Source organism: Grammomys surdaster, unplaced genomic scaffold, assembly GCF_004785775.1.
Source record: "Grammomys surdaster isolate TR1022 unplaced genomic scaffold, NIH_TR_1.0 185, whole genome shotgun sequence".
NCBI lineage: Eukaryota > Metazoa > Chordata > Mammalia > Rodentia > Muridae > Grammomys > Grammomys surdaster.
The window spans coordinates 1,815,663-1,830,089 of record NW_021604630.1 but is presented as its reverse complement, the minus strand read 5'-3'; the positions used below and the strand labels follow the sequence as shown (position 1 = coordinate 1,830,089).

Sequence of the window (14,427 nt, the reverse complement as noted above, 5' to 3'; positions counted from 1 at the left end):
GCAACAGGGCCTTGCCATCAAGTTATGGAGAGCATCAGCCATGGCAGCAGCTGGAGTTTGTTGGTGGCTTTCATGGGGCTCCGTGGACTAATAATTTGATAAGATGTAACCCATTCTTGGGAGTGGAGGTTTTCTTTGGTAGAGAGAGATGTTTAGTTGGCTCTTTGTCTCCTCCATTTTGGTGATTGAATTTTAATTTCTTTTATATATATATATATATGTATTTTAAGAAGCTTCCATTGTAGTAGGTTCCTATATGACCCACTAAATTGCCCCTAGTGTTAGCTGACCCTCCCCATATTACCTCCCTTACCTCGCTCTTCCAGCCCCCCTCCAATTAATCCTTCTGTTCCATTCTCCCCGTTTCTCTGTAGCTGTATATTCTATTTCTCCTTCCTTGGAAGATCCGTCCATCCCTGCATTGTTCCTTACTCTGAATAACCAACCTCTGTGGTTATTCAGATGGTACCATGCTTCTCAAAGGGTTAAGAGCTAACATCAGCATACGGGAGAAGACATACTGTATTAGTCATTTTGAGCTGGCTTATGCCACTCAGGATTTTTTTCTAGTTCTATCCACTTACCTGCATATTTCATGATTTTGTTTTTTTTTTAAAACAGTAACATTCCATTGTGTAAATGTACCACATTCCCTGATACGTTTATCTGTTGCTAGACATATAGACTGTTTATAATTTCTACTTATTAGGAATAGAGTATCAGTGAACATCACTGAGCAAATGTCTCTGTAGTACGATGTAGAGTCCTCTGGGTATGTGCCCAAGAGTAGCATTGCTGGATCTTGAAGTAAATATATCCCCAGATTCCTGAGGGACTGCCATACTGATTCCTATAGTGTCTGTTCAAGTTTGTACCCCCCCACCAGCGTTGGATGAGTGTTTCCTCACCCCACATCCTTGCCAGCATGAACAATCATCTGTTTTATTGATCTTGGCCATCCTGATTGGTGTAAGATGAAATCTCAAAGTACCTTTGATTTACATTTTCCCGATGACTAAAGATGTTGAACATTTGTTTCTCATCTTTTGAAAGCCCTTTTTGAATTAAATTGAGTTATGTGTTTTCTTAGTGTCTAGGGTTTTTTTTTTTTTTTTGGTGTTCTTTATGTATTTTAGATATTAGCCTTCTACTGGGTGTGTAGTTGTTAATTTTCTCTCATTCCGTTACCTGCCACTTTGTCCAAATGATGGTAGTTCTTTGGCATATGGAAGCTTTTCAGTGTCATGAGGTCCAATTTATTAACTGTCGTTCTCACCTATTTTCTCTGAGTCCTAGTCAGCAAGTCTTTTCCCTTATTAATGAGTTCAAGACTATTCCTTGCTTTCTCTTCTGGCAGATTCAATCTATCTTGCCTTGTGTTGAGGTCTTTGATCCATGTGGAACTGAGTTTTGTGCAAGGTGATAAGTATTGACTGATTTGTATTCTTCTACAAGCGGCTGTCCAGTTTGACTATGTGCTGTTGAAAATGTCTTTTATTCCAGTTTTATCTTTCCAGATCTTTTCATCACGCATGAAGAAGGGGCATTGGATTTTTGTCAAAGGCCTTCCTTCATCTAATGAGATGATCACATGTTTTTTGTCTTTCTGTTGTTTTATAAAAACTAAATTCCAAACGTTCAATTTTCCAAATGAAGACTCAGGAGCCAGACACCGTGGTGACAACCTGCTAACTCAGAGAGGCAGAGAAAGCACCCAGCTGACCTTCCTACTCCATTGATGCCCTGGGAGAGGGGTGGGGTGGGGATAAAACTTTTTCTCCTTCCCTAGGCTGTCTTGCAACTCAAGGACCCTCCTTTCTGCTTACTTATGTTCACTCCCTATCAGCTGGTGATTTGCTCCACCTCTTGACCTATGGTTGACTTTATTTAGCTCTTGGATTAAAGGTGCTTTCTCTGGGTACAGTAGCCTAGGCTGTCAGTCACGGTCTTTTAGAATTTAGGATGCATTGGTCCAAACTCTCCTGGTTTTCAGCTTTCATTGAGAAATATTCTGATATGTTTTCCTTTATATGTGACTTTTGTTTTCTTTTCTCTTACAGCTTTCAATAGTTTTACTTTGCTCTAGATATTTTGTATTTTAATTATACTATGCCGTGGTGTGTGTGTGTCCCCGTTTGTATGTCTGGTCTTAACTAGTTGAGATTCCTTGTGCTTCTTATATCTATATGGGTATATCTTTCCTTAGTTTGGGGAATTTTTTCCTCCTATGATTTTGTTAATGATCTGGTCCATTTCATTAACCAGGGATTCTTTCTCACCCAGGCCAATATTTGGAAGGTTTGTTCTTTTCATATGGTCCCACAGTTACTGCATGTTTCTTTCCTGTATTTCTCTAACCTTTTCATAGTCATTATTATTTTTTTTTTGTTTTTGAAATTTTATTTATTTTCTTTTATTAGTTATTTTCTTTATTTATTTACATTTCAATTGTTTTCCCCTTTCCAGGTCTCCCCTTTGGAAATCCCCCTATCCCATCCCTATCCCCCTGCCTTTTTGAGGATTCTCCCCCTCCCACCCATTCCCTTCCTGCCCTGGCATTCCCCTACATTGGGGCATCGAACCCCCCACCCCCAGGCCCAAGGTCCGCTCCTCCCACTGATATCCACCAAGGTCATTTTTCTGCCACATATGTGGCCAGAGCCATGGGTCCCTCCATGTGTACTCTTTGGTTGGTGGTTCAATCTTCTGGAGCTCCAGGGGATCTGGCCAGTTGACACTATTGCTCCCCACATGGGGCTGCAAACCCCCTCAGTTCCTTCATCTGGGACCCTGCACTCAGTTCAAAGGTTGGCTGCAAACATCTGCCTCTGTATTTGTCAGGTTCTGGCAGAGCCTCTCAGGAGACTGCCATATCAGGCTCCTGTCAGCAAGCACTTCTCAGCACCCACAATAGTGTCCAGGTTAGGTGACTGTATATGGGCTGGATCCCCAGGTGAGGCAGTTTCTGGATGGCCTTTTCTTCAGTCTCTGCTCCAAACTTTGTCTCCATATTTCCTCCTGTGTGTATTTTGTTCCCCCTTCTAAGAAGCATGGAAGCACCCACACTTTGGCCTTCCTTCTTCTTGGGTTTCATATAGTCTGTGAATTGAATCTTGGGTATTCCGAACTTTTGGGCTAATTTCCACTTATCAGTGAGTGCATACCATGTGTGTTCTTTTGTGATTGAGTTATCTCACTCAGGATGATATTTTCAAGTTCCATCCATTTGCCTGCAAATTTCATGCAGTCATTGTTTTTAATAGCTGAGTAGTATTCCATTGTGTAAATGTGCTACATTTTCTATATCCATTCCTCTGTTGAGGGACATCTGGGTTGTTTCCAGCTTCTGGTTATTATAACTATGACTAGTATGAACATAGTGGATCATGTGTCCTTATTACATGTTGGAGCATCTTCTGGGTATATGCCCAGGAGTGGTATAGCTGGATCCTCAGGTAGTACTATGTCCAATTTTCTGAGGAACATCTAGACTGATTTCAAAAGTGGTTGTACCAACTTGCAATCCCACCAGCAATGGAGGGAGTGTTTCTCTTCTCCACATCCTCACCAGCATCTGTTGTCACTTGAGTTTTTGATCTTAGCTATTCTGACTGGTGTGAGGTAGAATCTTAGGGTTGTTTTGATTTGTATTTCCCTGATGACTAAGGATGTTGAACATTTCTTTAGGTGCTTCTCGGCAATTCTAGTTTCCTCAGTTGAGACTTCTCTATTTAGCTCTGTTCTCCCCCTTTTTTTTGATAGGTTATTTGGTTCTCTGGAGTCTAACTTCTTGAGTTCTTTGTATATATTGGATATTAGCCCTTTGTCAGATGTAAGATTGGTAAAGATCTTTTCCCAATCTGTTGGTTGCCGTTTTGTCCTATTGGCAGTGTTTATTGCCTTACAGAAGTTTTGCAATTTTTTTTTTAATAAGGTCCCATTTGTTGATTCTTGATATTAGAGCATAAGCCATTGGTGTTCTATTCAGGAACTTTTCTCCTGTGCCCATGTGTTTGAGGTTCTTCCCCAATTTTTCTTCTGTTAGTTTCAGTGTATCTGGTTTTATGTGGAGGTCCTTGGTCCACTTGGACTTGAGCTTTGTATGGGGAGATAAGAATGGATCATTTTGCATTTTTCTACATGTTGCAGTTGAACCAGTACCATTTGTTGAAAATCCTGGATGGTTTTAGCTTTTTGTCAAAGATCAAGTGATCATAGGTGTGTAGGTTCGTTTCTGGTTTTTCAATCCTATTCCATTGATCTCCCTGCCTGCCACTGTACCAACAATTTGGTATGTTGTGTCTTCATTTTCATTAAATTCTAAAAAGTCTTTAATTTCTTTCTTTATTTCTTCCTTGACCAATTTATCATTGAGTAGAGCATTGTTCAGCTTCCCTGTGTCTGTGGGCTTTCTGTTGTTTTTGTTGTTGTTGAAGACGAGCCTTAGTCCATGGTGATCTGATAGGATGCATGGGGTTATTTCAGTTTTCTTGTATCTGTTGAGGCCTGTTTTGTGACTGAGTATATGGTCAATTTTGGAGAAGGTACCATGAGGTGCTGAGAAGAAGGTATATTCTTTTGTTTTAGGATGAAATGTACTATAGATATCTGTTAAATCCATTTGGCCCATAACTTCTGTTATTTTCATTGTGTCTCTGTTTAGTTTGTGTTTCTATGATCTGTCCATTGATGAGAGCAGGGTGTTGAAGTCTCCCACTATTATTGTGTGAAGTGCAATGTATGCTTTTAGCTTTAGTAAAATTTCTTTTATGAATGTGGGTGCCCTCACATTTGGAGCATAGATGTTCAGAACTGAGAGCTGTTCTTGGTAGATTTTTTTTTGATGTGTATGAAGTATTCTTCCTTATCTTTTTTGATAACTTTTTCTTTCAATATTAAAATGGATACTCCAGTTTGTTTGTTGCTTGGAAAATTGTTTTCCAGCCCTTTACTCTGAGGTAGTGTCTGTCTTTGACACTGAGGTGTATTTCCTGTATGCAGTAAAATGCTGGGTCCTGTTTACATATACAGTCTGTTAGTCTTTGTCTTTTTATTGGGGAATTGAGTCCATTGATGTTAAGAGATATTAAAGAGTAGTGATTGTTGCTTCCTATTATTTTTGATGTTATTTTTGTTTGTGTGGCTATCTTCTTTTGGGTTTATTGGAAAAAATTACTTTCTTGCTTTTTCTAGGGTGTAGTTTCTCTCCTCATGTTGGTGTTTCCCATCTATTATCCTTGGTAGAGCTGGATTTGTAGAAAGATATTGATTAAATTTGTTTTTGTCATGGAATATCTTGGTTTCTCTGTCTATGGTAATTGAGAGTTTTGCTGGGTATAGTAGCCTGGGCTGGCATTTGTGTTCTCTTAGGGTCTTTATGACATCTGCCCAGGATCTTCTAGCTTTCAAAGTCTCTGGTGAGAAGTCTGGTGTAATCCAATAGGTCTGCCTTTATATGTTACTTGACCTTTTTCCCTTACTGCTTTTAATATTCTTTCTTTCTTTTGTGCATTTGATGTTTTGACTATTATGTGACAGGAGGAATTTCTTTTCTGGTCCAATCTATTTGGAGTTCTGTAGGCTTCTTGTATGTTTATGGGCATCTTTTTCTTTAGGTTAGGGAAGTTTTCTTCTATAATTTTGTTGAAGATATTTACTGGCCCTTTAAGTTGGGAATCTTCACTCTCTTCTGTACCTATTATCCTTAGGTTTGGTCTTCTCACTGTGTCCTGGATTTTCTGGATGTTTTGGGTTAGGAGCTTTTTGCACTTTGCATTTTCTTTGTTGTGTCAATGTTTTCTATGGTATCTTCTGCACCTGAAATTCTCTCTTCTATCTCTTGTATTCTGTTGGTGATGCTTACATCTGTAACCCCCAATTTCTTTTCTAGGTTTTCTATCTCCAGGGTAGTCTCCCTTTGTGATTTCTTTATTGTTTCTATTTCCATTTTTAGACCCATGGTTTTGTTCAATTCCTTCACTGGTTTGATTGTGTTTTCCTATAATTCTCTAAGAGATTTTTGTGTTTCCTCTTTAAGGTCTTCTACCTTTTTATTTATGTTTTCCTGTATTTCTTTAAGGGAGTTATTTATGTCCTTCTTAAAGTCCTCTATCATCAACATGAGATGTGATCTTAAATCAGAGTCTTGCTTTTCTGGTGTGTTGGGATATCCATGACTTGCTGTGGTGGGAGAATTGGGTTCTGATGATGCCAAGTAACCTTGGTTTCTGTTGCTTATGTTCTTGCCCTTGCCTCTCTACATCTGCTTATCTCTGGTGTTAGCTGGTCTTGCTTGTCTGTGACTGTGGCTTGTCCCTCCTGTGGTCACAAGTGTGTTGGCACTCCTGGGAGAGCAGCTCTCTCCTAGCTGTATTTGAGTATGGAGTGCTGTGGCACAGGGTTAGCTCCAGGTGCAGATGGAAACCAGAAGGATCCTGTCCTGAGCTGCTCCTTGGTTCCTGTGTCCTGAGGGTTCCAGATGGGTCCCTTTGAGCAAAAGTGTTGGTCTTACCTATACTCACAGGGGTTTCTGTACTCCTGGGAGACCAGCTCTCTCCCTGCGGTATTCAGGTATGGAGTGCTGTGGCACAGGATCTCTGTGGGCTCATAGTCATTACTTTGTCTAGATCTTCTACTTTGAGTCCCAGTAGTCTTTCTGTATTCTGCTTGATTCATTCTACTTGTAAGACTGTTTCTTGAGTTTTCTAATTGGGATATGAAAATTTTCAATTCATCTTTTTTTTTTTTTTTTAGTATATGTTCTTCTTTTCAGTGTTTCTATCTCTTTACATTGAATTCAGTATTCAAATACATTCAGCTATGTATTTGTATTTCCTTTGCTCAAGGGTTTCTTGTTATCCTCTTGGAGTTCATTGAAGTGACTGTTTATGTCTACTTTACATCACTTGAATTATTTTATAAAGCATACAATTGCTCTTTTAATTTCTGCATCCTGGGGTTCATCTAGGTTCTTCTTATAGATACCACTTCTAAGGACTAGTTGGTATGTTGGGAGACATTCTGTTTTGGTCATTTCTGTTGTTCTTATTTTGATGCTCTGACCTGGGCATGTGGACTTCTTTCTTTGGCTGTTTGTCAGATATGATAATCAGTCTTCCCTTAGATTGGTTCAGTTTAGAGCTGCATGACCTGAAACCAGATCAAGCAAGCTAGTAAATAAGCTGTTCAACTGGACCAGGTAAAATTTGCTCTGAAACCAAGGGTCTAGAAAGATGCCTGTGGATGCCAAGATACCAACAGTGTCTTAGAGTTTTACTGCTGTGAACAGACACCATGACCAAGGCAACTCTTATAAGGACAAAATTTAATTGGGGCTGGCTTACAGGTTCATAGGTTCAGTCCATTGTCATCTAGGCAGGAATATGGCAGCATCAAGGCAAATATGATGTAGGAATTGCTGGGAGTTCTACATCTTGTAGAAGCAAACAGGAGAAGACTGACTTCCAGGGAGATAGGATGAGGGTCTTAAAAGACCACACCCACAATGACACACTTCCTCCAACAAGGCCACACCTCCTAATAGTGCCCCTCCCTGGGCCAAGCATATTCAAACCATCACAAACTGGGAGAGGGAACAATAGAAGAGGGAAAGAGTGTCTTACCATTCAAAGGTAGCTTTTGAACAAGGCAGGTTCAAAGGCAAACCAGCTGGACTTAGGCCTGTGGGTGTAGAGATGGCTACATGCAAGGGAGAAATAGAGAAGATGGGGAGTGGGTGGTAGAGTAGGAAAGAAAAGACTCTTGGGAAAGGTGGCTCATGTACAATGAGAGTTTGCATTCTCTGGGTCTGGAACTAGCCTTAAAGGTTTGCAGATAGCAGTAGGTTAGAGGCAACTAGCTTGTTGCCCTAACCCTAACCACCGTAGCTAATCATTAAGATTATTATGGTCTGCTCAGGAAAACACCTTCCAAGCTCTGGATTAATTTCTTTGATTTTCTTCTGTAGTGATTTGTGGTTCTTTCCCTGTTGTATACAACTTCAGAAAAAAGTTATTTTCTATATTTTTCTATGGCTTCTAATTGGATTGGGAGGGGAGTAGAACATCAGTCACTCTATTAACACCCGGTGAAGCATTGTGAGTGTTAATGGATATTGTTGTCTGTACATGCTACTATTGCTAATACTATCCTTGATTACGTACCTCTATCAATTTTTTTTGTTACTACCATGTGTTTTCCTTTGCAGCTATGTGGGCCTGATAGCTGTTGTGATCCTAACTCTTGTACTCTGAAATCAGGAAATGTTTGTGACAGTAGCTCTCCTTCGTCAACCTGCTGCAGAGATTGTCAAGTAAGATTTAAGTTTAGTAGCATTACATAAGCACCTAGTAAATTATACACAGAATGTATTGACTTATGGCTACAGTTTTATGTGGAAAAAATTACTTTTGAAGAGAAGAAAGATGATAACAAATTAAGGACTCAATTTCTTATTGTGTGAACATTTCTGCAAAGTCAGTCTCTCTCTGATATCACTGTTTTTGTTAACTAGAAGCTGTCTCCCACCCCACCCCCCATCTTTTCTGTGTGGCAGATTTTCTCAGACCTAAGCTGTACTTGAGCTTAATCTGTATCTCTGGTTGTCCTTTAATTTACAATCTTCCTGCTGTTGTATCCCAAGAATCTGGCATTACAGGAGTCCACTATCAGGTCCAGCTAACATTTTCCAAATAGGATTATATATAATTTTAAAAACTGAAGTATGTACTTCTTAGTAATAGGCAATGCCATTACTGACAGATCCCATCCGTGTTGACTGCTGCTCTGGTTTCCTTTCCGGGTCTGTGTTTTGTAGTGAGGATCCCATAGGAGAATACCACAGAGGAACCACTTGCCATTCGTATCATCTCCATTGTTCTCAATTTGACACAGTTACATTTTTTCCCCTAGAAATTCATAACATGGTTATATTGATCTTCTGTGATTACTTTGAAGTGTCAAATGAAAATAATGACCAAGAAGTATGAGCTAGATTATTCTGTAGTATTCTTTCTGTAAACCTTCAGAATTCTCTTTATGAAATACTATAAATGTAACAGAAAGGTTCTGTTTGGATTCCCTTTTCAAACTTCTTATGCTTTCAGTGCTACTGTAGTCATCAGTCATCTGTTCCCCACACTTTTCTCAGGTACTTGTTTAAATTTGTCTTGGAGTTGATGAGTATTTCACAATTGCAATCTAGGGTATAAATATTTATAACTTTTTTGAAGTTGACCTAATTAAAATATTTTCACTCTATAAGAGAAATTCAGAAAGTTAACTGTAGTCCTTGCTCCCTTAAATGAAAGTACAAGATGTCGGTGTGTGTGTACATGTATGTGTGCATGCACAGGTGTGCACACGCGTGTGTGTCCAGTGCACATGCCTACACTGGCCTATATGGGCATATGTGAAGGCCAAGGTTGGCACTGGTATGGTTTTCCCCTATTGCTTCTCTGGCTCCTTTCTTTGATCTGTGTCTCTTTCTCAGCTTGAAGCTTGTTATTTCAGCTAGACCAGCTGACCCATGAACCTTGGAAACTTCTTGTCTGATCCTCCTGGCACCCACATTAGGATTATTGGTGTACACTGCCAGGTCCAGTTGTTATGTGAGTTCTGGGAACTTGAGACTTGGCCCTTATGCTTTTACAACAAGCACATTCCCCACCAAGGCATGCTCATGACTCCATGGCACACTCTGTTATACCTACCATTCCTTATACACCTATGTCTCATCTCTTGTTCTCATACAAACATTCAATTTATTTTTAAGTGACTATCACAGTAACTTATACTAAGAGATTAAAAACCACAGAGGAATCAAAAGAACAAATACTCAGTACTGTTTTGAAATACTTGTGAACACAATATTGTTATATATATATATTTTTGTTAGTATTTACCAAAAGATGATGAATGTAGAAGCATGAGGAATGCGTACTGTGACGTTCCTGAAGTCTGCAACGGGAGCTCAGGACACTGTCCACCTGATGTAATTCTAAACAATGGAATTTCTTGTGGAGAAGGTGGGGCTATCTGTTATGATGGAGACTGCCCCAACCTGGACAGAGAGTGTGCGACAATATATGGATCAGGTAAAATTTTTGTTACATTGAAATCAGTGACTCTCAGTATTTTTTTTTTAACATGGCCAGAACAACAGTAATCATTACATCAATTTCAGTTTTTACTTAATATTTACATAGCTTTAAAAGTATTTTTGCTAAGATATAAATGGTAAATACAAATTGTCTTTGGGTATGTGTCTTGATAGTTTGATATGTGTATATATGCTTAGATATTTGACATAATCAAGCTAATTAAAGTATCTATAATATCCTATAGTACTGTTTTCTCCTTTTGTGTTTAATAAAATCTTAAGATCTAAGCTCTTAGAGAATTTTAAATATAAAAGAGAATACTACTGTACTTTAGATTTATTTATTCATTTATTTTGATCATTACATGCTTTATTTTTGTCCCCTCTCAGAGCCCCTCTCCCAGAGCTTCTCATCCTATCCCCCACCCCCACCCCAGATTTTTGCCTCTGAGAGGGAATACTCCCACCACCCCACTTCCCTGGAAGGGGGCAGCTACAGGATTAGGGGCATCCTCTCCTACTGAGGCCAGACAGGGCAGTCCTCTGCTATGTATATGCTGGGGGCCTAGGACTAGCCTGTGTATGCTCTTCGGTTGGTGGCTTAGTCTCTGGGAGCTCTCAGAGGTCAGGGTTAGTTGATATTGTTGTTCTTCCTAAGGAGTTGCAATCCCCTTCAGCTCCTTCAATCCTTCCCCTAACTCTTCCACAGGGGTCCCTGACTTCAGTCCAATGGTTGACTGTAAGTACGTCTGTCTCAGTCAGCTACTGATAGAGCCACTTAGAGGAAGCCATGCTAGGCTCCTGTCTGCAAGAACATCATAGCATCAGTAATAGTGTCAGGGTTGGGTGCCCATCCATGGGATGAGTCCTAAGTTGGGCCAGTCACTGGCTGGCAGTTACTTCAGTCTTTGCTCCATTTTTGTCTCTGTTTTTTTTTTTTTTTTTTTTTTTTTTTTTTTTTTTTAAGACAGGAACAATTCTGGGTCTGAAAGTGGATTGGTGTCCCTATCCCTCCACTAGAGGGATAACTGCCTAACTACTGGAGGTGATCTCTTCAGGTTCCATCACCCTACTGTTGGGCATTTCACCCTCATTGAATCCTGGGAACTTCTCACACCCCAGGTCTCCGGGACTTTCTAGAGGTTCCCTCCATAGCCCCATCCCTGGCAGCCACATATTTTCATTCATTCTCTTGGTCCTCTGCCTTCTCTCCTATCTCCCCCCCCCCATACCTGATCCTGGCTCCCCTTCCCCTCCCCTCTCCCACACAGGTCCTTCCTTCCCTCTGTCTCCCATGATTATTTTGTTTCCCCTTCTAAGTGGGATTGAAGCATCCCCATGTGGGCCTTTTTCTTCTTTAACTTCTTAGGGTCTATGGGAGTGTATTGTGGTTATTCCTTCCTTTTTGGCTAATATGCACTTATCAGTGAGTACATACCATACATTTCCTTTTGGTTCTGGGTTATCTCACTCAGGATGATATATTCAAGTTCCATCCATTTGCCTTCAAAATTAGTGATTTCTTGGTTTTTAATAGCTAATTAGTATCCCGTTGTATAAATTAACCACATTTATTTTAGGTATTTTAAGCAGAGCCATTTTACACAAATCAGACTTTGAACCTCTTGACTGATACCTTCTCTTTTCACCCTTACTCCAGTCTCTAAAACCCATCATTTCATACTGTGCTTCTATGATTTTTATATTTTTTGATTTTACATAGAAATGAGATGACAGTTTTTATCTCTGTACCTGACTCCTTTCATGTAACACAATGCTGTATAGATTTATTCTTGTGACAAATAGCTTTATCTTTACCAAAGTTGAAGCAAGCTCTCTCCTTCCTCTCTTTCTCTTTCTTTCTCCCTCTCTCTCTCTCTCTCTCTCTCTCTCTCTCTCTCTCTCTCTCTCTTGTACACACACACACACACACACACACACACACACACACACACACACATCTATTCATATACATCTATCTTTTACAAATTATGTTTAACCTATTCATTATTCTTTAATTTGTCAATGGACCTTTAGGTTGTTTCACAATCTTGACTATTGTAATCCATGTGTAATCACACATGTGGAGATGCATAGATCTCTGAAAAAAATGTCTTTGAATACATACCTAGGCAGATTTCTGAATTTTCCTGTATTGAACCACTCCTGTACCCCTGGGATAAAGCCTACTTGGTCATGGTGGATGATATCTTTGTTGTGTTCTTGATTTGCTTTACCAGTATTTTGTTGAGTATTTTAACTTCAATGTCCATCAGGGAAATTGGTCTGAAGTTCTCTTTCTTTGTTGAGTCTTTCATGTGGTTTAGGTATCAGAGTGACTTGGGCCTCATAGAATGAGTTTGGCAATGTTTCATTTGTTTCTATATTATGGAATAGTTTGAGGAGTATTGGTATTAGGTCTTCTTTGAAAGTCTGGTAGAATTCTGTGTTCTAACCATCTGGCCCTGGGGTTATTTTATTTTATTTTTTGGATGAGAGACTTTTTATGACTGCTTCTATTTCCTTAGGACTTTTTAGATAGTTTATCGGATCTTGATTTAACTTTGGTAAGTAATATCTGTCTAAAAACCCATTCATTTCATTTACATTTTTCCAATTTTGTGGAGTACAGGCTCTTGAAGTAAGACCTAATGATTCTTTGACTTTCCTCAGTGTCTGTTGTTATGTCTCCTTTTTCATTTCTGATTTTGTTATTTTGGGCACTGTCTCTCTGTCTTTTAGTTAGTTTGGCTAAGGCTTTGCCTATCTTGTTGATTTTCTCAAAGAGCCAGATCTTAGTTTTGCTGACTCTTTGTATTGTTCTTTTTGTTTCTAACTGATTGATTTCAGCCCCGAGTTTGATTATTTCCTGCCATCTATTCCTCTTGGGTGTATTTGCTTCTTTTTTTTAACCTAGAACTTCCAGGTGTACTTTTAAATTGTTAGTATAAGACCTCTCAAATTTCTTTGTGAAGGCACTTAATGCTATGAACTTTTCTCTTAGCCATTGCTTTCATTGTCTCTCATACATTTGTGTATGTTGGGCCCTCATTTACATTGAATTCTAGAAAGTCTTTAATTTCTTTCTTTTTTTCTTCTTCTCCAATTCAAAGATCATTGAGTAGAAACTTGTCTAGTTTTCCTAAGTATGTAGGCTTTCTATTGTTTCTGTTGTTGAAGTCCAGCTTTAATCCATTGTGGTCTGATAGTATACAAGGAATTGTTTCAATTTTGTTGTATCTGTTGAGACTAGCTTTGTGACTGAGTATATGGTCAATCATGGAGAAGGCTTTGTGTGGTGCTGAGAAGAAGGTATAATCTTTTGTGTTTGGGTGAAATGTTATGTAGATATCTGATGGTCTACTTGGTTCATAACCGCTATTAATTTCGTTATTTCTCTGTTTAGTTTCTGTCTCAATGACCTGTCAATTGGTGAGAATGGAGTGTTGAAGTCTCACACTATTAATGTGTGGGCTTCAGTGTGTGATTTAAGCTTTAGTAAAGTTTCTTTTTTTTTTCTGAAAGGATTACTTTATTGTTTAAATTCATAGGGCTTTTGTCCATATGAGTATGCAAGTACAAACAAAATAAAGAGGACGTGATACTGTTTGATCAGATTGTTGACTCTTGTTATATTTTCCCCTCAGAACCATAATCTTATTTAACTAAATTGCCCAGGACCAGCCTCAGTTGTTTCGAGGGTCTTAAGACCAGATATATTAGATCAGCACAAAATGAAGAGTCTCAGGCAAAGATCCAGGTGCAAAGTGACAGGTAACTCATTGTTGTTCAGAAGCTGTGCTCAGAGACAGCTAGTAAAGTTTCTTTTACAACTGTATGTGCTCTTGGGTTTGGGTCATAGATGTTCAGAATTGAGGTATCATCTTGGTAGATTTTTTTCCTTTGATGAGTGTGAAGTATTCTTCTGCATCTCTTTTGATTATTTTTGGTTGAAAGTCTATTTTATTCGATATTAGAATTGCTACTATAGCTTGTTTCTTGGATCCATTTGCTTGGAAAACCTTTTTTCCAGCCCTTTACTCTGAGATAATATCTATCTTTGTGGCTGAAGTGTGTTTCTTGTAAGCAGCAAAATGATAGGTCCTGTTAATGATCCACTCTGTTAGCCTTTGTCTTTTTATTGGGGAATTGAGTCCACTGATGTTAAGAGATATTAATGACCAATGATTGTTAGTTCTTGTTATTTTGATGGTGATGGTGGTGCTGTGTGAGTTGTGTGTATGTGTGTGTCTGTGTGCGTTTGTGTGTGTATGTGTTTCTTTTCTTTCTTTCTTTCTTTCTTTCTTTCTTTCTTTCTTTCTTTCTTT

At 39.0% G+C, this 14,427-nt stretch overlaps 1 protein-coding gene across 1 annotated transcript in view; it reads left to right on the top strand.

Moving 5' to 3' along the window:
- Nucleotides 1-14,427, top strand: part of Adam32 (ADAM metallopeptidase domain 32) — a 104,084-nt gene that overhangs the window by 52,078 nt on the left and 37,579 nt on the right. The window contains exons 13-14 of the mRNA XM_028768144.1: nt 8,207-8,311; nt 9,896-10,094. Coding sequence (XP_028623977.1) covers nt 8,207-8,311; nt 9,896-10,094 — 304 coding nt within the window. The remainder of the gene's footprint in view (nt 1-8,206; nt 8,312-9,895; nt 10,095-14,427) is intronic.